At 44.8% G+C, this 27,396-nt stretch overlaps 1 protein-coding gene across 1 annotated transcript in view; it reads right to left on the bottom strand.

Annotated features, from left to right (window-relative positions):
- The window catches only part of LOC144938095 (uncharacterized), a 43,293-nt gene that overhangs the window by 15,512 nt on the left and 385 nt on the right, over nucleotides 1-27,396 (bottom strand). Inside the window, exons 2-5 of the mRNA XM_078865792.1 lie at nucleotides 17,002-17,454; nucleotides 14,605-14,703; nucleotides 9,339-9,455; nucleotides 6,455-7,094 (exon numbers count right to left, since the gene is read on the bottom strand). Of these exons, the coding sequence (XP_078721918.1) occupies nucleotides 6,455-7,094; nucleotides 9,339-9,455; nucleotides 14,605-14,703; nucleotides 17,002-17,407 (1,262 nt within the window). The 5' untranslated portion in view covers nucleotides 17,408-17,454. The remainder of the gene's footprint in view (nucleotides 1-6,454; nucleotides 7,095-9,338; nucleotides 9,456-14,604; nucleotides 14,704-17,001; nucleotides 17,455-27,396) is intronic.

Below are 27,396 nucleotides of genomic sequence, written 5' to 3' on the forward strand. Positions count from 1 at the left end.
CTGACCATCAGCCCTCCGGATTAGGCAACGTGACACTACCAACCCTCGCTGCTGCCTTCGCAGTGCTGGATTTACAGGCCACGTGCATCGCCGCAGCCACTACTGCCGGGCTAGACATCGGCACGCTTGAAATCTAGAACACTATGACAGGCATGTCCTTAACATGTCTGGTCATAAAATTACACATACATTACATATTATGAATACTACAAATTATCGTGCATTGAGATTGTTTTACTTTACTTATAGTTAGCAATCACACAAAACCTTACGAATGGAAGTGTATGTCCTCTTCCATGTGACGATGAACGTTGGAATTATCTCCGTGACCATGGCAGACCTTACGACGACATTTCCCCCAAGCTTCTCCAGTTACAACAAAAGTCCAAACCAATTTAAGAGTACAAGGTGACAGAGTTGACAAACTTGTATAGTGTCAGCTCACTACCCGTACAAGATTTAATACCTTCTCAAAATCAAATCTACGCAAGTTAACTTAAAAAAATGGCCATTTCTGTAAAAAAACTATCTTCGGGCAGTTTAAAAAAACCACAACAATGTATATTGCACTGTGTACTCAATTAAGGAAAGATATTTATTGAGTACTAATGGGCAGTACCCGGCATTGCCTGGGCGTAAAAGACACACACATGGACCCACACATGCACTTACACACACACACATGGACCCACGCACACACATCGATTCACATACATAGACACATGCATAGACCCACACACACATCGACCTACACACACGTGGACTTACACACAGACATATTGACTAACACACACACATCGATGCGCGCACACACACATCGACTTACGCACACACAGACACACAGAAACATTGACTTATCGACTCCCACATACACACATTGACATACACACTCACATATCGACGCACACACACATGGAACTACACACACACACATGGAACTACACACACAAACATATGGACTTACACACACAAACATATCGATGTACAGATACACAGCGACTCGCACACACACATCGACTTACACACAAACACATCGACTTACACACACATACATAGTGTCACACACATGGACCTACACACATATCGACTTGCACAAACACATCGACTAACACACACACACCCACGAACTCACACACACACATCGACGAACAAACACATCGACTTAAACACACACATACATAGACTCACATGCACATAGAATTACGCACACACATGGACTTACACACACATCGACTAACACACACACATGGACTGACACACACATACACGGACTTGCACAGACACAAGGCACACATACATATGGACTCAAGTACACATGGACGTACACACACTAACCTTTATATATACTAAATAAGTTTGTAATAGTTTTCTATGTAAGTGACTTTAGAGAAATAAGCAAGGGAGAGGGGAAATGCACGCGTGCATAATAAGTAATTAGGAGCGACTGCGAGGGTATTCCGCCATTTTGGTGCAAAAATTTGCCGCGAGCAAGAGCGGCAAACTAATGAAAGTCAACGAATACAAAATAAACCTAACCTACCTGGAACTGAGCAAATGCGCACCAATCAAGCGTAATTGACATAACGTCACTACTCAACCCCCCTACTGAGGGGCAAGTGTAAATGTTATAGAATGATAATGTAATTGAGTATATTTATTGGTTTGCTATTTGTGCAGTAAGTGATATTCGTGGCTGCTTATGCCTCAAGAGTCCAGAAAAAGGCTATTCTTCATAAACAATGGTTCATCCCTGTCATTAAATCTTAACCTATAAAAGGCAATTTGTAATGAGGAAACAGTCCTGGTAGAATATGATTGAAGGGAGCTGTAAATCTGTGTTACCTTGCGCAATGTCCACACGAAAGAGAAATCCCCCTTCATCCCCACCGAACACGTGAGTTGGTATGGTCGAGCGCGTGCTATGTAATAAATAAACGAAAACAGCACTAAATCGCTAATTAAACTACTTTAAAGGTGAAGGAATGTGAAATCGGAATAGCACTGGCTCAGCACGGGGCTTATGGCGTGCTACCTGGCTACTTTTTTTAAACGTAAACCCCACGGTGTGCGAGCAAAATCCTTCGCAAGTTTCGGCCACACACACACACGGACAAACAGACAGACAATGACATTTATAGGTAGGTAATTTACAGAAAATATGTCATAACAATTAAGTCCGCGATGAGAAATACAATTTAATCTATGATCTAGTTATTAATGCTTCTTACGGGGATCGTGCCGAGTTTCGAGTAAATGTAACCCTTACTCTGCTATTGCTTGTGTCGTCATCCAATGCCAGTACCAAAGCAATTCCTTTCCATTCATATTTTCATTAATGTGTATACCCAATGTTAAAAAGTGTCACATCTTATGACAGTTCACAATAAGCACCTTCCAACACCTCTCAACCACAATCATAAGTCTGTAATCTAATAAACATCTCTCTGTGTGTCTATGTTGTGTGTCTATTTCTCTGTGTCTGTCTCTCTCTGCTTGTGTCTCCGTGTCTGTGTTTTGTCTCTCTCTCAAATTTAGTTCTACCTGATGACGACTGCTTGTGTTGCAATCGAAACGTCGTATTCTATTATTTAATTCATTTTCTTTTTACGTGACTTACCGAAAGAACCAAAGAATAATTCCTGCAGTCACGAAAGCTTCAAATCAAGTTCTAACAAACACTTCGGTATGAACCACAAAAACCCCATCATAGCACTACACAAGTCGGAGTGTTTGTTGCATTAAACCCACTAGACACTGCTATATGCACGAACATGGGTCTATCTGCCAGGGCGCTGGTGGCTATACTGCACGTAGCCCTGCAATACAACACTGTGGAGGTAGCGAGGGCTGGTGGATCACACGCACATGCATTGTGAAACCCAATCCCTGCTCAGAAACCTCACCATCTCCTGGTTTGTCAGGGGTTATGGTAGAAGAGCAAGTGGATTAATGTCTGTCTCTGCAACGATTGGTGTTATCCACCCTTGCACAAATGCATTTCCTCTGGGTGCCCTGATTTACTCCCACGTGTCAGCGCTCATGAGTGGAGAGTTGGCCAAACATCCCAATTTAGGCCCAAACATCTTCGGAAAAAAATTGTTGCTGCCGGTTGCGGTTGTCTTCCGAAGAACTACTCTGGTTGTTTCCCGCGCAACTCGATGCGAAAACTGCGCTTACAAATCGTAAGGCGTTGTGAGATGCAAGGCGCACGAAAACTTGAGTTATTTTTAAAAAGGCGCCTTCCTTAAAGCGAGGCACATGCTAAACACATTGTTATTCTGCGATACGACTTTCGAAACGTGCAATTAGAACAATCAGGTTAATCTAAAACCATACATTTTGTGACACTTTAAATCTTCATCCGTGAATGCAGGCTGAACAGGTCCAGCACGTTTAAGTTTTTGTTTTTATGCGAAAGTCAGGCAGAGCCTTATCTGATGAGGTAGAGAACCTCACGTAAGCAAAATACTGGGCCCCAAAGATGTTTGTAGTCACACCCTGGAAAAGTTGAGCAGTCCCTTGTCAGTGGATTAAAGCAGTCGAAAGGGGCAGTAGGAAGAAAGGAGACCATTCAGGTTGCGGGGGTGCCTGGTTACGTGTAGCTTTATTGGTCATTAGACCGACTTTGAAGGTGACGAGACCATGACACTGGAACAGCCGATGTGGACCCATGTCCTTGACACTAGGACCTACCATGGAGCTGATCTGTCCATAACAGACTACCATCAGCTTGTCATCTGCAATATGTGCCCTGCATTCTTCCACTAGAGTGGTAGGTGTCTCAGCTAGTTGATCAAAGTTGCAAGCGAGAATTTCATCATTGCTTGCAGCAGGGGTTGGCATCGTCCCCCCCAAACCACTCTGATGACGAGGGGAAATGGGTGAGGTTCGGGACAGTGGCTCATGCAGCTGCATTGGCTGACAGAGGAGGTGTTCTGGCTTGCTGAGAAAAAGCGACAAGCCCACTCCCACCATCCACAGCATCCCACGTCGGAGAATTAGGTTTACCGGAGCCTTCTCTCAGAGGGATCAACCTCAACCAAGAACACAACACCATAAGAATATATTGCCCGGCTCAAAGGACATGTGCAGCTGCATAGCAGTGAAAACAAAGCGTACCGCCTAATAATGTCCCCCAATGGCAACATAGACAGCGCAAACATGGGTTGCTCAAATGGAGCCCTGTGGCACCCCACAGAGGAATAAAACCCAGACTATTCACTGTATCCTACCCTCGAGGTAAGGCCGAAACCACCTTAGGACAGTGCCGGACAATCCACAATTGAAGTTGAGGTACTCCAACAGCACGACATGGTCCAGTGTCGAATGGCATGGAGAGATCACGAGAACCAAGATAAAACGTATATTCCGATCTCTCGCTCTTTGGAGAATACAATATCAAGAAGCCATCTTGGTAAAAATCCTCTTCTGAAATCCTGACTGGAGAGAATCATGAAGCATAGTGCTTCTTTAGTGCCCATTCTGTTTCTCTTCCCTACCCTCGCCCCTCCACTCCTTCACCTACCCTTTCGTGATCCCCAAGTATCTTATATCGTGGTCACTCATTGCTCAACCCTTGCAAGCCCCTGCCCTCTAAATAATTCCATTTTGTCAGTGTTTTTTAAAACTACATCAAACGCCTTGAACGAAGGCGCTCCATAAGCATTAAATTAGATTAGCATTAGATTCGACACTTGGATAGACAAATCATTATCCAGCTGCTGTGCAACCAGCTTCTCAATAACCTAACCTAGAAAGGGCAGGTGAGACACCAGTCTGTAGTTATAAAGAATATCTGGCTCAAGGGAGGGACACTTCAACGATTGCCCGGACCAGTCTGATGTTATCCATGTACCCCACTGGACCATTATCCAGACTACAGTTGGCTGGCCGCTATGTCTGAATGATCCTCACAACATCCGTCATCTGGTCAGCCAGTCAAACCGGACAGACTGGTTACAAGTGTAAAGACAGTACAGGGGGCTAGCGGCCACAGTGGGTAATGACAGGGGAATTGGCAAAAGGATGAGACTAGGGGCCACAAGGGGTAATGACACGTTAACTGATAGTGGGCACAGGGGGTAATGACAGAATTAGCATGGGAAGAGACTAGGGGCTACAAGGGGTAATGACAGGTTAAGGAACAGACAGACAGGGGAATGATCTGAGGTCTACAAGAAGGATCAAGAATAGGGGCTGTTGCCAAATGATAGAAGGGGACAGGTGTGAAGTAAGGATCGAAAGCCAGCGAGAGAGTTCGAGACTAGGGGCGTGGCCAAGGGTCAAGGGATGGACCTGCTAGGGATAAAAGGGGTCTAGAGGAGAAACTCGGGGCTGTTGCTGGAGTCGGGGTCTTCGCTGTCAAGTGAATGTGTCTTCAGAAGAAGAATCATAAAAAATGAACCCGTAAAAACAAAGTTTTTCGCTATAAATCCTTTATGCGTGTTCAATGGGCCACAACCCAGCCCACATTGGTCTTTGAAACGGGCGGCTAGTCCTCTCGTCCTCTGGCTTGAGATGGCTGCCACCTATGGGTCAGATGATTGCCTGCCACCATTAAGCAATTGGTAATTAAATATAAAAAAAAATCCTAAAAAGTGGAAAATTTTGGAATTTTTCACGAAAATAAATTGTCACGCACAACGAGTCTGTGTGCAAAATGTCAGCTCGATTGGATCACGGGAAGTGGGTTAAAAAACGACCGAAAGATTTGCACGGTCGTAAGCGCGCAAGCAAGCGAACTTAATATAAAGGATTTAAAAAGGCAGTGTCTCCTGGAGTCGTTACACAAGCAACCTCCCATCCATCTCCACCGCACCGCTTAGAGGGGGGTCAGATAGATGCCAGACCTGACGGTGCCAATCTTAAATGAAAATAAATCGAGAACTTGTTGCGTCTGTACAAAGCTATGCACATAAACAAAAGAAAACAAACTCAATTGGGATTACACGCAACATCGCCCGCGGACTGTGAAACTACTGCAGACTGCCTCTGAAACACAGTACGTCCCCCCCTTTCGTGATAGCCGTGTACGGGACTACTACTACGCTTGCTTACCTAAGAATGCTGCCAAGTTTGTGGAGAGAAGGGTGATTTTGCTGCATGTCACCCAATTAGGTAATTTTCAGGTTATTTTACAGCATCGAGAAGTTTGGCCAATTACAGTAACATTGTGTGTGTGTGAGTATTTAGCTATGAGAGGAAACCAGAGAACTCATAGAAACCCAAACAGAACAGGGGAAGAACAAAAAAACTCTGCACAGAAAGGTGCTCGAGTAGGAAGTCAAACCCAGGACCTTCTTTCTGAGGCACAAGTATTATCAACGTGCCACCCTGCGAATACAAAACGTTCTAAAGTGTTATTATTATTGTAAAACGAGGGTGCAGGTGTGAGAAGGTGTTGTGGGCTATGGTGAGTGCTGGCTACGTGGCGGGGGGCATGCTGCACACGTGCCTGGCACCGGCGTGCGTGCGCAGGTGGTCCCTCAGGTGGTGGTTGAGGCGGAAGCCTCGGCCGCAGTGCTGGCACGCGTACGGGCGCTCCCCCGTGTGGGTGCGCGTGTGCCGCACCAGGTCTGACGACTGCAGGAAGCGCTTCCCGCAGGTGGCGCACGCGTACGGGCGGTCGCCCGTGTGTGTGCGCCCGTGGATCTGCAAGTACCGACGCTGCGTGAACGTCTGCCCGCACGACTGGCACTGGAAGGGTTTATCACCTGGGTATGCAGTGGCGGTGGCTTCATCAGCCTGCTGCTGTTGCTGGAGAGGAGCCCCCAAGTTGGTCGACCAATTACGCCGAACCTTGCGAGCTTTCTTTTGCCCTGGATGCTGCTGCTGCTGGTGCTGCTGCTGTTGCTGCTGCTGCTGCTGTTGCTGCTGTTGCTGCTGCGGAAAACGCCCATTTCCGCCACCTCCGGCAAAGTCATTTCCGCTGACCTCTCCAGAGTAGCCACAATTCCCATCATCTAAGTTCCCCAGATACCCATGGGAGGACTCCACATGACTGGGCTGCTCCATGACAGCCACTTTCCGGTCTTCCTGGTGCACCTCCGGCAAGAAGTAGCGTCCCTCTTCCCCGCTCACACCTTCATTCTCACCTGCACATCAACAGAGCATTCAGATTTCATCACACTGCTATACTTTTGAATTCTTTCTAGTTTGTATTTTCAAAGCTCTCATTAAAACCTCGCTCAATTTGAGAGAAACTTGTTCGCATTGATCAATTACAAGTTGTATAGCACCATTTGCTGCTAGCCGGTTGATGTATCGGGCCTCTGAGCCTGTGCTCAGGGACTGTGAATAAGACCAGCTTACCCACTATCCACTAGATCAAGCACAGAGAACAAAAATGGTGTGGGGCCACTAGAATGCAGGTTTATGGACATTAAGGAGATTATAATAAAGTTAAAACTTTATTAGGAATATATCCTTGTTCGTGCCAAACTAAGCGGTAGCTCGGAGATGTTAACTACCTTGCCTGGTATACAGGAGTTCATGGGTTCGATCCCGACAATGATGACTGTATATTTGGAGTTTGCGTTTCTCTCTCCCCTCAGTCATGTGGATTTTTCTCCGTTTTTTTCCTCCACATTTCGAATCAACAACACACGTTTAGAGCATTTGGTTGCTACAAATTTTCACATGATAAGCCGCTACGTTGAGCTATCAATTGTGGCCAGGTCACTTCTGGAAAAGAGCTGTATAAGCTCAGTGGGCCTTGCCTGGTAAAATTAAAAGAGTTTCGTTTTAAACTAGATTCGAAGCTTTCGTGACTGCAGGAATTACTCTTTGGTTCTTTCGGTAAAGTCACGTAGATAGAAATAAAATAAAATAATAATAGAATACGATATTTCGATTGTAATACAAGCAACCATCATCAGGTATAAATGAATGAGAAAACAAACATAGTAAACTTGGAAATATAATGCAATAACAACACAGTCAGCCAACAAAACAGTCAACACCCCACCTGATTGATTATATTCTTCCAAAGATTGTTAAATTCGAGAGAGAGACAAAACATAGACACGGAGACACAGACACACAAGCAGAGAGAGACTCACACAGAGACTCTCTATTTAAGGCCTCGACACAGAGACGTTGTCTTTCTGTGTGCCTATGTGTGTCTCTCTCTGTCTCTGTGAGTCTTTCTCTCTCTGCTTATGTCTGCCTGTGTGGGCCACCCTAGTTATTAATGTGCGTGGGTTAACCGTAAACATGGACGTCATTTGCTTCAAGTTGAAGAACCTGCGACGTCATTCGAAAATAGGTCATTGCGTGCCGGTGTCACGGTCCGAATTGACCAAATTCTAAAAATCACTCGCAAATTACTCAACTGAGATTCACATAGCAATCATCGCCCCCTACTGGCAGACTAATGCCCACTTGCAGGCCAGATGCTGAAGCACCTTGTATTGCACAGAGATGAGATATTAAGTTGCTTATCATGTGTGAAGCGCTCTCAGATGCCCTGACATAAAGAGCACTATAACAGAACATAATTATTTTTACTTTACTTCTGTCACAAGCACTGTAACAAATATCCAGATACTTTCTGGCTCACTCTACCTCCTGGGCTGTGGCTGTATGAATGCAGCAATCTGCAGAACAGCTACACTGTCAGTCTGCTCCAGTGACCTTCGTCAAGCATCATCGGCTGGATAGGGCTGCCTCGGCTGAGGCCAGTTTTAGTCACGTGTTTCTCCACCGTAGTTCATGCCTCATCCTCATTTAACTGAGTAATGGACCTTGGTCTTCCTGTGCTTAGTAGTGCTGATATCCCAGGATTATATACATTGGCACATGCACTGTGTAATGTAACAATAAACTGTTGCGGCACGAGTGGCCCCTGTACATCGTGATGTACTGTGATGCACTGCTCAGAGAGTTTGGAAAGAAAACTTCAACTCACAACATTAGAGCCCACAGCACAAATGGTGATACAGTTGATAGAAAAAAGTAAAGGGCACCACTGTCTCGCCTGGTATGCAGGAGGTCGTGAGTTTGATCTTGACCCCGACACCTGTATATTTGGAGTTTGCATGTTCTCTCTGTGGTCGCATGGATTTTTCTCCGGGTACTCTGGTTTTTCCCTCCATATTTAGAAACATGCATATAATGTAATTGGCGACGATAAATTTCCACGTGATGAGCCACTTCGTTGACCTATCCTTTGTGGCCATAGCTCAGTGGGCCCTACCTGGTAAAATCTAAATAGTTTAGTGATACAGTTTTAAACAAATATGTATTTATTAGGTAACCTGTGACTAAGAACATATAGGTAATGAGTAACCTCCAGATAATATGTATGTAATGTGTGGCAACAGAAGCTAAACCTGTACCTCTCCAGCGACCATCCTGCTCGATCTTGATCCCAGTCCAGCCTGACACGTGCGGCTTCTGAGAGGTCACGTCTTCAGCCCTCGCTACCGCTCGGCGCTGGCTTCCTCGTGCCTTCCCTGCCACAATTCCACAAACATACGCCTTAAAATTACACCAAACGTGCTAAACTTATCATGAACACAACACAAACTTCAAACCACAAAACTAATAAACAATGCACGGTGGTCATGCACCTCGGACCCCATTCAAACAAAAAGCCCGATCTCGCTTGGCTGATGAATGTTTAAAGCGAGAAGTCGGGTGCAGCTGGGGTTGGCATTGTGAAGTGGGCATGCAATTCAATGAATTAGTTGTGCATAACAATGCATTGGTTGCTGTGGTTGCTTAACGTTTTGTTACACAAGTCTTTTAATGGAAAATAACTGGACAACTCAAGACCGGAGTCTAACTTGACTTAAAAGCTTCGTAGGAAAGAGAACCCTGCAGAGAAAGGTCCTTGAGGTTGGCTCACAATGTGCCGGAGACATCCCCTACTACTCCGGGTGTTCATTCTACTGATCAGCTGTGCCGCACCAGCCACGGAACACGAGGTCAGACATACAAACTGCCTTCGTCTCCGAAAGAGCACAGACTGATGGCCAAGCTGTGGAGGTCCAATATGTAAGGCCTCCATTGCCTCACAGAAGATAGGAGAGACCTCCTCTTTATCAGGCAAATTGGCTATTGATTTCTCAAGCCTGTGTCACCCACCCACTCACCCACCCACCCACTAACATCAACTCTTGATGTTAGTACAGTAGAAGCTTAATTATCCACGTGCTTATTCGATTTGCGGATTAATCGCGCACCTTATATATTGACATAAATTAATAACTCATGGATTTTCCCTTCAGCCAAACTTAATATTCTAAAAACAGTTATACGTTGTTAATTTTGGGAAATGTTTATGAAAAGTCACGTGCTTAAACTGAACATATATGTGGCTCTGGTTAATCCGAAACCCACGTGATCACGTCTAGAGTACAGCAGTTGCATACATTTAAAACAGTGGGCAGAGTTTGGTTTATTTTGATTGCCGTGGCTCTGCTGTCCACTTAATGGGTGGAATCTTCTGCGCGGGACCAGGAAAGTTATCACTGAGCATGCACATCGATTGGTAATGCATACCTATATTCGTGGTTTTTGGCATAGAGATCCGTGGAAAATGAATATTTTTGGATTATCTGCAATTTTGAATTATCCGTAGCCGTCGTTCCCGTCATTAGCGTGGATAATTGAGAGTCTATTGTATATCCACACATGCCACCACTGAACTGTGGGCACAGCCCAGCAGTGGCTCGGGCGCTGTGAAAATCCGCCACCATCATGAGACCCGGCCGTACACCGTCATGACAGAGAGCCACCACTGAACATAGAGTGGAAGGCAGTGGAGAATCAGAGGAGGAGGTGGTGTACCACAGCTGTAATAAGTTGATAGCAATATGATATAGAGAATCAGGATTTGATAACCTGAAGAAACACAGCAGTGGAGTTGTTTAAGGAAGATCTGAAGATTTACAAGTTGTTGAAGAATCAACGTGTAAAGAGTTGTTCGAAAATAAGTAGAGATAAGGATGACTCAAGGAGGAGATCCACACACAAGAGAGAACACCAATTGCACTAAACTTTGCCAATCGAGCCAACGAGCTAAATAGTGACTTTATAACAAGTCCATGGACTATCATCATGGTGAAGATATCTGCCCATTTTTCACCTGATGGGGAAAAAGTGCTGTGCTGTCGACACCCACGAGGAGGTCGCATCTACACTTCGTCAGAATTCTGCGCCGATAGCATCGCTGCTTCTATGCTCTCATTAACAGCCCGCAACTGAGTCATCAATGTGACGGAGGCTTTCGTTCGTCCAGCTGACAGTTGCGGCCACTGCTGCCATGTGGCCGCGTTGGTGCGGCATCGCACTGCTCACGTCGACTGGAGGAGGTATCGCGCGCAACGGCTCCCACAGGCAAAACAAGACCCCCCCTCATTGACTGCGACTAAAGATACCGGACTATGCTTAAAGTCCATATGTAGAAGAGAGAAATACCCAGTGCGCACAGTTAACCGAGGGCAACCGAGGGCAAACAGGTGCGCATGTGCAACATGAAGTTGCACGAACAATCCGTCAGTTGTTAAGGGGCGAAGCAGGTGTAAACGGGGTCGACCGGTTGTGCACGTTGAGACCGGAGGTATTGCCAGGGAGACAGGAGATGAGGGTTGATCGATGGGCCAACAGGCGCCGGCCTGGCAAGAGCTTAAAGAGACGCACGAGAGGTCTCAGATAATTAGCAGAGGGATATAAGGGTGTGTGCGTGAGCGAGGGGGAATTGTTGCCAGGGACAAGAGTGAAGGCATCTCGCCGCTGCCGCTCCAGCCGTCAATGGGACATCAACCCACACGCCGTCGCCGGGCGGGTATTGGCTGATCCCCCCGCCTGGGACAGACAGGTGAGCGGGTCTGAGGGAGCGTAGGCGAGGGCAGCAGTGGAGATGTAGAGTTGCTGTGTGCGGAGACGCTGTTTGCAGAGTCGCGTAGAGCAGAGCTGCCGAGTGCAGGATAGGTGAGGTGAAAGATAGATAAGAGTGGGGAGAAGTTAAACATAAGTGACCGTATAGTTATAGGAGTGCCTACAACTGGTGCAAGAATAGGTGACTAAAGTGTAAGCAGGTGACTTGTTACAACGTGTCGGTGTGAGTAATTCTTGAAGACACTACGCATGTATTAGTGCGCATCACAATTACTTTGAGTCTGTGGTATCAAGTACTTATTCATTTCCTACTTTTGATCTTGGGTTGTTTAATGTTGATTGCTTTTGCATACAGAGCATTGCCTGATTTACTTGCTTTTTGATTCATACCAAAGCCTTCGTAACAGTATTCTATATAAGCTGTACCAAACACCCTTTGCATATTAATAACTGGTATTCTGACTTTTAATAAAGAAAATAGTTGCTTGTATTAAAATACTTTTTTATAGGTGTGGTTTACTAGTGTGTTCAATCATTCCGTTGCATGTGGCAATATCAAACGGATCCGGTTTTCATTGGTTACTGTCATTATTCAAATATACCCGAAACAACAAAACACTCAAATCATTGACAGGTGCTAATTGGAACAATAATTCTCTCCCGCTCCTGTCGCCAAAGGGAATGGGTGAGGTTTAGGCTCATTGGGTACCCCCAGTCCAGACTTCCACAGAAAACCTGGTTTACAGACATATTCCAGCTAGCTAAAAACAATCTATTTTTATTTTACCAGGTAACACCCACTGAGCTATAACGCTCTTTTTCAGAAGTGATCTGTTCATAAATTATAGCGCAATGAAGTGGCTTATTGTGTGTACATTTATAGCAGCCAAATATTCTCAATGCATGTTTCTAAAAGTGGAAGCATAAACCGGAGGACCAGGAGAAAAATCCACGTGATCACCAAATATACAGGCGTCTGGGTCAGGATCGAACCCACGCCCTCCTGTATACCAGGCGAGATAGTTAACATCTCGCCAACGTGGCACAAGAATGCAGCAGGACCACCCTCATTGTCTACACAACATCCCTCACACCCGAGAATGAGACCTACCAGAGCCTAAGCACCTCCAATTAGCACGTTTGGCTACATATAGTACAAAAGAAGGTTTGGAGCGCTGTGGGTTTCCTGCAAGAATAAGTGGTGGTTTGCAGATTGCCGGGAGATGGAAACTGCCTCGGCAGCTCGAGATCACAAATTACACTTGGTAATTGCTTCTCACTAAGTTCGAAACGTTTATGCTCAACCTGAAACAAGCAGTCCATGAGCCATTCTGACTTTAATCAGGCCGAATAGTACACGGAGCATAGAGAAACTTGAAAGATCTGTACACAGTCCCATCCCATCATTGGCTGGGTCATGTAGCTCACATGCCCAGCCACCAAATGCCCAACCAGCTTGTTTTGCTTGAAAGAGGGGAATAAATGGGTAAGGCACATGCCAGAGAAGAGATGGGCTGATGTAATATAGGATGACGTGGAGCTAACCTGGACTTGCCAATGACTGGAGCCAGCACTGTCAAGATCGACATCTGTAGAAGAGGCTTGTGAAGGACGCGACTGGGCAGTTGGGAGACATTTTCCCTCCAAAAACAAGAGTGGGAGGAGCAATGCTAACAACGAACGGAGCGGCAAACGGCTATCCATGTCCTCCTACCAGCGAGCTTTCCACACTTCAAGTGGCCTCCAAGTGCAACTAACCTGGCACAAACACAGTGGTGATGCCACCATCCCTTAGTGGTGAATAGCTACTCTTGTTGTTGCACTATTTTATATTTTTACGAATAAAAAATAATCTCACTGGTTAAAACATTAATGTACGGATATTAAGTGAATTGATATTTGGTGCATTAGCTTTGCCACTTCATTGTAAACGACTTTTAGGGTTTACTCCGGGCAGTGTGTGTTCAGAAATGACAACATGTGCTCTCATATAACATTTAATATATTGCTACTCTCGATGGTCAAAATGTGCCATTATAGAACAGAATGCCAAAACGGCACTTCTCAAAACAACAAACATGAACACCAACACTGGGTTATTTAGCCGACATGTCTAGTCACTGCATGCTCTTGCAGCTTCTGTTTGGCCAGATAATGTATGGATGTATGTTGAACTTCTTTCGCACCGGTTTGGCAACCGTGCTAATCAGAGGTGCAGAGCACCTTGATCAGAGTTAAAGGGGCTAAATGTGAGCGGCAAGGATATAGAAGTGATGGGCCGATATTGTACATGAGGCAGTGCAATTGGTAGGATCTGCAATGTCAAGATCAACCTCTGTCGAGGAGGCTCGTGAAATACGCAACTGGGCATATGTAGGCAGTTACCCTCCAACAATTACAGAAGGCAGAGGAGCCCTGGGTGGCTAAAAAGCAACAAGTTGGCACATTGGGGTATGCATTACTAATCATCTCAGTTAGTGAATCCCTAAAACCTGGCTTTGTCCTGGGACGTTTTGCCAACAAGCATTCCACACGTCATGTGGCTTCAAAGTACACCTAGCCCGCACAAGCACTGTGGTAACGTCACTGGTACTTGGTGACAAATAGTAGTTGTGTAAGTAAACTTGGGCTGCGGGACAGATAGTTTGACACCGGCACTTCTACATTTAGAACCCCTGACTACACCATTTCGTTATGAAGCCACTGGCTAGCAGGTGTCGCATATAAGAAGTGAGACACTTCTCTACCCCTTTTGCCTACCATGGCCATGGTGCCAAGCTGGGTTGGAAGCCGGGCTGCCTCCTGCTTCCCCCGCCTCCCCGGGTAGAGACTGCTCCTCTTCACTGCCGACCCTCTCCTCTGCAGGGAACAATGCGCACAGCTCAATGGCCAAGAAGCACACAGAACCTATTCACAAGCGCATTCTCAGCTGGCTTTCAAGGAAGGACGTCAGCGATCGGTGTCGTGAAAGCTGTGCGGCCTGTGGCGTCCCGAACAAGCAACTAATTCGAATACCCCTACCATGGGGTTGCGCAGCAGTAACACTTGTGCCTCACATCAAGAAGGACCTGGGTTCAATTCCCCACTCGGGCATCTTTCTGCGTGGAGTTTATTATCCTCCAGTTCGATATGGGTCTCCTTAAGGTTCTCCTGTTTCCTTCCATAGCAAAACAAGACAAACATCAATGGGTTGGATAAATATCCAAATGCTGAGAAAAATGCCTGCAAATGACTCAATTGGGGTTCCACACAGCAACATTGCACCATCTTACGAAAACTTAGCAAGACTCCCATGAAAAAGTCTCAAGATTCGGTGAGGTTTTCCACAGTAAGCTTGTGTAACAATAAACTGGCTTTAGCCTACGCAGGTGAAAGGACTGCGCTTCATCGCATTCGAACAACATAAGGTACGTGCGTGTGGAAATTTGATTAGCAGATGGAGAATGAAAGTAGCCACAGGACGTGATGTGCGATCTGTTGATCACAAAACCGAAAACTGCCCGTTATGCGCTTACACAGGAGGGATGTAAGCCATACATCAAGCAACTCTTGATGCTATCGAATGGATTTCCAGACTCATAGTTATGTTTTGTCAATTACTTTTCAAATGCTTTACAAATTGAAGAGTCAACTTTTTATTGTTTGGTCAACCTCTCGGTTTTGCTGTTTGACGTCTTTAAAAAAGGAATACATCTCAAAAACCCATCTGGTCAGTGATGCGTGCAACCTCATATATACGTTGGATCCCGAATAGATTTTATGACCGTATATAAAATCTTGAATAGCGTTAGTTTACATTTATAACAATCCAAATATACATTACTCTCTTCAACTGCAAATTCCATTGGCTGTGATTCAGGGAAGACTCTCTTAAGACTCTGATGGATGTTTTTTCCCAAGCTTTGTACGTCTGCTCACATTCTTATTCAGTCCCTCACTCTGTTTCTTTAATTTCCTCTGTTTTTCACCATATATCCTTCCTCCTCTGCATATACATCTTTGCCTTACTTTATTTGTCTTTGTCTCTCTCTCTATATATATGTGTCCCCATCTCCCTTTGCCTCCAGGGTAGCTCAGTGGTGACACTCATGCCTCACAGTAAAGAAGGACCTGGGTTCGTTTCCAACTTGGGTACCTTTCTGTGCAGAGTTTGTATGTTCTCCCCCTGTTCTGCATGGGTTTCCTCTGGTTGTCTGGTTTCCTTCCATTGCTAAAAAAAACCCACAATTTAATTGGTATGAGCCAAACATCCCAATGGTCAAAAGTTACCTTTAAGTACCTTCATTCGGATTACAAAAAACAACATCACCCCCGACTGCAAAAAACTTGCTGCCTAGGCCTGGTCTTTGGAACTCAGTCAGGCTTTCCTGGGTGAGCCAGACCGGCATAGTCGTAGAAATCTCTACCGAACTTGAGGTGGGGGCTGTGTTGGGGCTATCGCTGCCATTGCACACCCAGGGAGAGGGGAGTGCGGTGCATGAGGCAGTGTGGGGACAGGGAGAGGGGAGTGCGGTGCATGATGCAGTGTGGGGACAGGGGAATGTGGTGCAAGAGGCAGTGTGGGGACAGGGAGAGGGGACTGATGCAGGATGAGGCCTCAGCGTCTGTGTGAACGCGTCTCGGTGTGGCTCGACGTGGCTCTCGACAAGTGTAAACTGGTAAAAAAGTAACTGGTAACAGCTTTCACAGTCGGCGACTAGTTCCAAAAATCAGTATTCGGTCATTGTTTCCCGCAGACTTTTAGTAATGAAGTGCACTGATTGGCACGTGCGAACGTTTCAAACGGCACGGCGGCCGCAATCACCATGAGGTAAATTTCTCCCCCGTTTCTCAGATAAAAGGTAAATGCAGCTCTGAAATTGCATGCTAATGCACAAATGGGTGCTCAAGAGGGTATGCGGTCTACTCTTCCACGCTGACCAGACTTGTTGAAAGCTGTATACAATTCTATACATGCAGAAAGTTGGTAACCGGTTGACTGATTAATGCATAAACCATTTTAATAAGCCTACTCTAGAACCTGCGCAACCCTGGGGACCAAAATCATGAAATTAAGCGATAGAGCATCTCCCCTGAAATCTGAGGAGACAACTGTTACATTCATAGGACCATCGTCACAATTTATACTCATCGTAGACCCATCAATGCCACACCTACCGGTGTTCTGGGGCTCCTCTCCGTGCACCGCGTCCGTGTAGATGCAGCTGAAGCGCTGAGCCGACGTCTGCAGCTCCTGGCTCAACCCGTTGAGCATGCTGACGATGGCCTGCAGCGTGTCTGCCAGGGCGGAAGGGGCGGCCGCGGCACCGCACCCCAACCCATCTGCGCCGAAACCCTCCAGCACCTGGCGGAGGACGGCGTAGAAGGCAAACGGCAGGCGCTCGCGGGCGAGCGTGAACAGCTCGCCACGCACTGTGGGGTGGCGCGCGCATGCCAGCAGGGAGTCGTAGTCGGTGATGCCCAGCTCGGTCTCGAGCGCAGTGGCGTAGCGAGGGTTCATGCCCCGTGCCGCTAGCCAGCCGGGAAAGTCCTGACGCGGGTCCACCAGCACCTCGCAGGCCATCGTCTGCGACGGCGCCGGCTCTGCTTTCACGAGACGACTCGGGACAACTGCAGCAGCAACAGAGAGAGAGAGAACGGGACACGGACCTCAGACCTTGGGTTCTCTTGAGAATGTCTCGGGGCGACGGTCGCGCATAACCGGCAATCCAACACCATAGAGATGGCAAGGGTTGGTGACCGCACGCTAATTGCCGTACTAGCTGGGCAGCGAGGTCACTGCCTTAAAAGTGTGTGGTAGTACAGCAAGTGGGTTACTTTCCATCTCTATTCCATCTCTATTCCATCTATACGGGAATTGAGTGTTACTCCCCCTCGCACATGTGGGTTTTCTCTGAGCACTCCGGTTTCCTCCAACTCATGAACACCCTAATCGAGAGCCACGGAGATTCGGCAATTGTTGGTACTGGTTCTGGCTGCATTCCCACTTGTCTATGGTTTCCTGCGACTTTGAATAAAACAAACTGCACATATTACAAAAGTTGTGTTTTTTTATGATATACAATCTCACATGAAACTAAACTTAAACTATTTTATTTTCCCAGGCAAGGCACACTGAACGTTGTGACTATTTTTCAGAAGTGATCTCTCCAGACACATGATAGCTCGACGAAGTAGCTTATCGCGTAAATTTATAGCAACCAAATACTATAACGCATTTTTCTAAATGTGGAGGGAAAAACCGGAGGGTCCGGAGAAAATCCACGCGACCACGAGAACATGCCAACTCCAAATATACAGTAGGCGTCAAGGTCGGGATTGAACCGACGACCTCGTCACAGTAGAGCAAAAAAATCAGAAGCGCACTGCTAAGTTGGTCCTTTACCTTGCGGTTGGTATCCTCAGCCCCTACTTTCACTGCGTGTGACAAACTCATCACAAAATCATCATGAAAAGTATATTATTGTTGACATTTGGAGCAATATCCCTTCATAGCAAGATGTGTTTTTATCATTTTAATTCAGTGTTGTTGATTAACGAGTTGAGTCTTTATTTGTGCTCGTGCACCACTTGCAATGCAGTATCACCAAATAACGTTTCACCTAGCCCAGGGGCCCGCAACCTGCAACTCCGGAGCCGCATGCGGCTCTTTACCGACTGCTAAATGACAGAATGTATGTACTCGCATGTATCGTTTCTCTTGGAATATTGAGTTTTGTACCAAATTCGATCAAAATTGCTTCTTGTTACTTTGGTTGCCGACCCCTGACGTAGCCAGACGGTGGTGACTATGCAAGGCTTGGTAGAATACACCAATGTTGAGAAACTCCCTTCTCGTGGCTGTCGAGGTGCCATACCCTGGCTTTCCTAAAGAAGGCAGTAAAGCAAGTGGACTAATCCCAATCTGTTCCCATTTATATGGGCAAAGAGTGTTGTCCCGATTTCCTCCCACGTGTAAACATTCACTAGCAAAAGTACCCGGCGTTGCCCGGGTGAAAAATATATTTCTTAATAACCTTACATATATACACAGATGGGCTGCTACCCCTGCCCCCCCCCCAGCCACGATCTCCTGGGCCGCTGTGCAGTAATATGTACGGCCTATAATGTGGTGGGGTGTCGAGGCCTAGTACCGTGCAGAGCCTCCGGCCTCGCCTAAATTGCCCACCCGGCTGAGGCTGGGTACAGGGGCCGTTACCCCCCCCCCCCCCGCGCTACAATAGTACTGTCTAATCGCTATAATTTTATTATCTACCGACCCTATAATAGTAATTGCACACATTGTGGTGGGGGGGAGTGAAGAGGACGTGAAACTTTGATGAATTCACCTCAGAGTCGCGTGCTGGGTGTCGAGGCCTAGTACCGTGCAGAGCCTCCGGCCTCGCCTAGATTGCCCACCCGGCTGAGGCTGGGTACCGGGGCCGTTACCCCCCCCCCCCCCGCGCTACAATAATACTGTCTAATCGCTATAATTTTATTATCTACCGAGCCTATAATAGTAATTGCACACATTGTGGTGGGGGGGGAGTGAAGAGGACGTGAAACTTTGATGAATTTACCTGAGAGTCGCGTGTTAATGCGTGCGCATATTTTTTACGGGAATTAAAAATGGCGTCCACCCCGCAGCGAATGCGTCGCTACCCGTTGCCAGGGGCAACCGCCGTGGAAAACCAAACGGACCAATCGTGTCTCGCAAATCCCTCACATTTCGTCCAATGAAACTGCGTATGGTCCGGCGACACAGACAGACAGACACACACACAGACACACAGACAGACAGACAGATTTGCGATTTTATATATATAGATTAATTGGCCGAAAGCATCTTAAAATAAACACTCAATGCAGCACCATATTCAAAAACAGTAGTACAAATTAGTGTGGCTTTCCTGGATAAATAAGTAAATTATTATACGTGTGTGGCTTTCCTGGGCAATTAATTAATTACTTATTATATGTACTCTTTGGAGGGGAATTTTTATACTCTTTGTTTATTTCGGTAAAGTCACGTAGGTATAAAATAAAATAAATCACGACGTTTCGGGTGCAACACAAGCATCCTTCATCAGGTGGGAAAGCATGATGATTATTATACATTATGAGATATCTCCTTTACCAGTGGCAAAATATAGTAGTAGGTTTAAACCCTTTCAACTGGTACAAAAACTGACACCTTTATATAAGTCATCATGTTTGCAATAACCACAACACAAGCAGTCAAAATGCAAACAAATAGAAACAACTCTGATGATGATAATGATATGCACTGTCCTTATCATCATCAGAGTTGTTTCTTTTTGTTTGCATTTTGACTGCTTGTGTTGTAGTTATTGCAAACATGATGCCTTGTATAAAGGTGTCAGTTTTTGTACCAGTTGAAAGGGTAAAAACCTACTACTATTATTATACGTGTTTAGTACAAAGCTTATGGGACATAATACCATGATCTGCGCAATATCTCAAGCATTTGTCATATCTCGACCCCTCGGCTGCAGATATCTTACCATATTCTCTGCTGGAGTTTAAGACGGGTCACTACTTTTGGGTTATTTAACGTAACATTATTGCGGATACATTTGATGCGGGTAAACGTATAGGAAATATGATGCTCACAATGCATCCACTTACCAATAATAATAATAATCACATTTACATTGCGCTTTTCATCAAGGATCTCCAAGTGCTGCACAGGACAGCCTCAGTAGACACTCAGCATAAAAATAATAATATTATAAATACATTTTAAGAATAATTTACAAAATGAGGCCTTTTTTTACCAAGCGGAAACGTATAAATGGGTATAAATAGGTTTTTAAGGTTAATTTTTTAAATATCCAGACTCAGAGATCCTGATATCTCATGAACCATTTTCATTGATTTTACCCGAAATTAACTCTGTCACTTATGATTGCAAGTTGTTGCGAGACAGTGACTGCTTTAGTGTTAAAATATGGCGCTGTATTTTTAGGATAGTGTGTTTATAATATAATTTTATGTAGACATCCACATTTATTTAATATTTTTCTTCTGCAGGGCGTGATCTAACAATGGCTACAACATCCGAAAGAAGGAAATGCAGTAATGACCCAGATATCTTCTGCTACATCTGTGGCAGCTTCACTTTGCAGGATCAAAGGCGCAACATCAATACCTTTGTCAAGAAGGTTTATCTTGCCTACTTTAAAGTACGACTTGGAGACCAAGACAAAAATTGGGCTCCTCACAAAGTGTGTAAAACCTGTGTTGAAACTTTATGATCATGGTCTAAAGGAAAGAATGCTAAGCTGAAGTTTGGTGTGCCCATGGTTTGGAGAGAACCTACAAACCATTTGGATAACTATTTCTGCCTTGTCAATGTAAAACGTTTCAATAAGAAAAACAAACAACACTTACAATACCCAGATATCCCATCTGCCAGACGACCAGTTGAGCACTGTGAGGAAATACCTGTGCCTGTATTTACTGAGCTACCATAGATTGATGTTGAATCCCTCAGTTTACCTGCTTCTACAGATGATGATGCTCAGATCGAATATACGCCATCTGATGCAGATTGTGATAAAATGTCTCTGTTTAGTCAGCCTGAATTGAATGATCTTGTAAGAGATTTGTATTTGCCAAAGCAGTCTGCCGAATTGTTGGCCTCTGGGCTGCAAGCGAAAGGACTACTCAGACCTAGCACTAGTGTCTCCTTTTATTGTAACAGAGAAGCAGCACTGTGAAAGTACTTCCATTCAGATGGTCAACTTGTTTATTGAAATGATGTTGAAGGGCTTCTCCTCAATATGGGACTGCCCGCATATGATTCAAGTGAATGGAGACTTTTATTGACAGTAGTAAAAGGAGTTTGAAATGTGTGTTACTTCACAACAGGAATATATATGGTTCAATCCCAATAGGACACTCTGTAAAAATGAATGAAGAGTATGCCAACATCAAGATTGTTTTGGATAGATTGGAATACCATGGTCATGGATGGCTAATTTGTGTTGATTTAAAAATGGTTAATTTTCTGCTGGGTCAGCAAGGAGGTCACACCAAATACCCTTGTTTCCTGTGCTACTGGGACAGTAGGGCTACATTAGAACACTGGGTTAAAAAGAACTGGCCACCAAGAATCAGTTTGATGCCTGGTGACAAGAACATCAAGAATGAGCCTCTGGTTGATAGGAATAAAATAGTATATCCCCCACTGCACATAAAACTTGGGTTAATGAAGCAATTCGTCAAAGCTCTTGAACACACTGGAGACTGCTTCAGCTATATATGTTCAACCTTTTCAAGTCTCAGTGCCGAGAAGAAAAAGGCAGGAATATTTCATGGCCCTCAAATAAGAACACTCATCAATGGATTCCCACACTGTTACAACAATGATTGCGGCAGAGGCTAGAGCTTGGAATGCATTCTCTGATGTGGTGCGGAATTTCTTTGGGAACAGGAAAGCGGGCAACTATCGAGAGATTGTGGAGGAGCTGCTCTTGAGTTTCCAAGCACTTGGATGTAGAATGAGCATCAAGGTTCACAACTTACATAGTCACTTGGCCCAGTTTCCAGAGAACATGGGTGACGTGAGCGAAGAGCAAGGTGAACGCTTTCATCAAGACATTCAAGTTATGGAAGAATGTTACCAAGGCCGATGGGACTCAAACATGATGGCAAATTACTGCTGGTCCTTGATGAGAGACATTCCACAAGCTGTACATTGGAGATCGTCAAAGAAGAGGTCGTTTATGCAGATGTAACATCACTATTGTGAATGACCTTTTTGTACATATTTTTCTTATCCTCACAATTCAATTCTTACATGGTAATATGCATTCACTCACATTGATATGTAGTCACTCTCACAACTTTGTGCTACGGCTCATTAAATGTTTGTTTCATTATTATTGTATATTGTATCTTCTCTTATTCTTGTATGGATGTCTGTTTAGCTATTCGTATATGAGCATAAATTTGCTGTTTTTATTGAAAATGCAATATTTGATATCTCAAAAACCTGATGTGATAGACAAAAACTGATGCCAGATTTGGAATCAGCACCCCAAAATTACCTTAGAACCGTTAGAATACCTTATGCCAGAAAAAGTGTGTTGACCAGTGTTATGCTTCTCTATTCTTTCACTGCTACTGTAACGGTGTTGAGACAGCAGCTGCCATGGTTCACGAGATATCAGGATTTAATTCTGCTTTTCCACATGTTAATAAAATAAATACAAGGCGTCTGTGTACACGACCAGTAAGACATTTTCTCTCAAACCACTTGTTAAATCCAAACTGGCAGACGGATTGACGAGTAAATTGAGTGGCGAGCAGGTCGAGTTGCTACATAGTCCAGGTACAAGGTGTCAGGACACAGTCTAAGAAACACCCTCAACGTTTGGTTTCAAATTATTTAGAAAAAAAAATGTCTTATAACCTGGAGAATACAGCATATATGCCTGTCACATCTCACGAGTAGTATTCTACCTATGGCCTTTATAAATTTCTTCACAAACCAGAATCCTACAGCCAAGACTCCCTATTCACACTTTCAAATGAAGAGATATATAATAAGACATCCCTATATTTGACATTTTAAAAAAATATCCCCTTCTGGAGACCACTTCCAAGTGATAAAGCCAGAGAAAAATGTGGAGTAATTTGCTGCCCGACTTATCACCAGCCATGGTCAACCCTCTGTGGGATTAAGGCCCCCCCCCCCAAGCCTTTACAATCATTTACGATCTGTGAATGCAACAATCCACCTTATGGACTGATTCTCGGCATCACCATTGCAGTTAATAGGGGGTGCTACTGGACAATTCCCATACTCTCCAAAATAAACTTGATTCCTGCAGGAAACGTCGAGGACTAAACCATCACCACCACCCTCAGCATAAATACCATCATCATTTATCCACGGTTATTTCGGGGAAGTTGTGCAAATCGCCAAAATGGCCAATGGATAAGAGACAGTGGTCTAGGCACTTTAGATTTCCACAGATAAGCACAGGTAACAGAAGGAATTAGCCATGCACCTCCTCTTATCCATCACAACAATTACTGTAGATAACAGGAGGCATTTCCTGCGCTACTCTTTATTCATGTTTGTTCATGCTTTTGTAATTTTGGTGACTCAGGACACGTTTTCAAATGTGACTGCCCTGGCCTCTTGAGCTCTTCACCTCGTAATAAAATAATCAACTTGATTCACGCAATTGCTACTTCCAAGTGAACGGCTCGTATCCTGTGAACACGAGTTCTCAGGGATAGATTCGGACCACAGATAATACGAATTGCCAATAAGCCCGGATAATAGGGGAGGTAGTCGGAGGTCATAGTGCTGGACCCGGACCCATTTTGTATCCTGGGTTAAATTCAAAGCAGTCGCCTGCTATTAAACCAGGTTGTCAAATGTGGCAAGGTCACCTGTGAATAAAACAAAGCAATCACATTAAATTTGTTTTTGCACTTAATTTGGCAAAATTTCAGCTCGAAAATAAAAATAAATCTGAGTTTAGATTCGTCATGCGAAGAATATTACTATTGGTTGCAGGAAGGGGGGAGGAAAATGTACCTGACTGTGTACCAGAGAAGTCACTTAATAGAACTTCAGAGGTAGCTGCATGATATACACTTTCTTGGGCCGTTCCCTAATAATACAGGTTACACTTATCTGTGAAAGATAATAATTGGGATACTTAGCATCCTGGCAATCCCGACTGCTAAATTGTGAATGCATTTGGTTTGGAAATGACAAAAAAGTGATTTCGCCATGTGAACCTTATGGCGGGACCCCGGGGTCCCGAATAAACGGAAGCCAAAATCGTCATTAATTAATTTATTTTTGGCGACTCCGCCCCACCGCGCACATAAACGCCGCGATCCACCTGCCGTGGATCATTCTGTAGTCATGTCGTCCAAGCGCAGCGAGGACGAATGCGCATAAGAGCTGAACAAGCGAATGCCCTCCATGCTCGAGTATGGGCAGGATCATAAGTCTTATCCAAAGCTGCTCAAACTGCCTACACGACTTAAGTCCTTTATTTGTCATAACGTTATGCATAACACAGTGAAACTGCTCTCTTATCTTTATTATTAGTGACCTACCAATGTCTGCAGCCAGGATCAATCAATGACAATCCTAATACCTGCAGATATTTAACAGATGAGATGCGTTGAACCGTTAATTCCTCCTTTTTGATAATACTTCTCTTGTCCGTATGCATCTGTGCAGATAGGTTTTTTTTGCGGTTAAGCCATAGTCCCCACATACCGCTCGTATCAATGTGGATAAGAGGAGCGGCGACCCACTACTCTGTAGAGTAACATTTGTATCAATGCTTGTTACAACATGAACAGCGCATTAAAAACGCGTACTATTTTATGTACTGTTTACAAAATGTGTTCACAAATCCACATTGAGAAACACGATGATTGACAGAGGGGTATATACATTGTTTTTAGATAGTGTATTTAAATAGAGGTAATGCAGGTAAGTAGTTTTCAGTTTTAAAGGCATAGTTTAACAAGACAACACATGCCACCATCCTTCAAACCCATTGGTGAAAAAGAGCAAAGTTTTTGTTTACATTATGTTTATGCGAAACCCGGGGGCTTAGGAGCCATCCATTTAGTACGTACGCATGGAGGGGGGAGGGGGGGTTTAACCCAAATGCGTACGCTTACGTATGAGGGGGTCCATTGACAATGTACGTATGCGTAGGAAACGGGGGGGGGGGGGTGAAGCCTCAATAATAATTTGTCTACATTGGCCTTCAAACGAGTTAGATAGTCCGGCGGTGGACTGTTTGCTTAATTATGCCTTGATTGTTTCTGCGTGGATTAAATATCGGCCTTCTTGGTTCTTTCGGTAAAGTCACGTATAATGGAAATAATAAAATAATAAAAATAAAACTAATAAAATAATTCTCACGACGTTTCGGCCACAACGCAAGCAGCCGTCCTCAGGTGGAGAACAGGTCTGTCGAGAAGACAGACTCTGTCTTTACCGAAAGAACCAAGAAGATGAATCCCTGCAGTCACGAAAGCTTTACATCGAAATTAAATATCGGCCGTTCTATAGGATTCGGGTGGGGAGGAGGGTGCGCCAAGCATACGTACGCAGGTGGGAGGGGGGGGTAAAAAGTACGCGTACGTACAGGGAGGGGTGGAGGGGTCAAGTTTTGACAGATTTTTGTGTATGTACTAAATGGGTGGCCCCTTATGGGCACCCCGGGATCCCGCCATAAAGTTCATGTGTGTAATTATATAATTATTTCACGTTACTGTGAAAACATTAAGGTAATTATCTCACCCAGCATGTAGCCTTTGTAGTCGCACGGAGTGTGGAGGGTAGCGGTTTCAGGGTGTCCTGACACAGTACCCACGTGCTGTTATCTCCAGCTCTCTCCTGCTTCTTACACCTCATACGTCTTTATATTATCTACATACCGCTTCCGAACATCATGTTTTCTGAACACTACATATACCTTTTACGTCTTCTTTTATTTTGAATAAACTTCCCGTCATCCATTACCTTTTGAATATATCTCGTCTATCACACCTCACCCGCATACAATAATTGTTATGCATGAAAATAACTTAGTGGGGATGAACATGAGTGATGGTTTAAGTGAAGTTTCAAATGCATAACATAGACATTACAAACAAAGTATAGGGGCAAGACAATTCGTAAATTGGAAAATCACCAAAAGTGGAAATCGTAATTATGCGTCAGCACGCATGTAAATAGGTTATCCCTCACATTTAAACATTTTTAACCACCACAAAGATTATACACTTTCATACAATGCACCAATGAGCTTATTGCAGTCGGAATCTTACTTGGACACTTTATTAAATTATTTAATCGCAAAAAAACACAAAACTGCCAACTTGTTTCTGTGAGGTTCGTATTTAAAACGTCCCCACAATGTTTTAGTCACGTGTCCAGCTGAAATCACAAGCTTGGTACACGTATTGTTCAATCTGCGTTGGTTGCTTTGACTCACTACTTTCAGCAGGGTGCGGTTTCGCCAGTATTTGCCTGGGTGTTTTTTTCAGAATGTGTTTACACTCGTGTTATGTGTGCCAGTGTGTGATGTGTACCCGAGAGTAACGTGTGCCTGGGTTCGATGTGTGGTGTGTGCCTGGGTGTGATGTTTACTGTGTGTAGTGTGTGCCTATGTGTGGTGTGTGCCTGAGTGCGGTGTGTGCCTGAGTGTGGTGTGTGCCTGGGTGTGATGTTTACTGTGTGCGGTGTGTGCCTGGGTGTGATGTGTGCCTGTGTGTGGTGTGTACCTGAGCGTGATGTTTACTGTGTGGTGTGTGCCTGGGTGTGATGTTTACTGTGTGTGTTGTGTGCCTGTGTGTGTTGTGCCTGGGAGTGGTGTGTGCCTGGGAGTGTTGTGTGCCTGAGTGTGGTGTGTGCCTGAGTGTGGTGTGTGCCTGTGTGTGATGTTTACTGTGTGTGGTGTGTGCCTGGGTTTGGTGTGCTTGTATTTATCCGGATTGTGCATCGCGCTGTGTGGTTGTGGGGAGTGATGGGTGATAACTGGGTTGAGTCAC

Source organism: Lampetra fluviatilis, chromosome 21, assembly GCF_964198595.1.
Source record: "Lampetra fluviatilis chromosome 21, kcLamFluv1.1, whole genome shotgun sequence".
NCBI lineage: Eukaryota > Metazoa > Chordata > Hyperoartia > Petromyzontiformes > Petromyzontidae > Lampetra > Lampetra fluviatilis.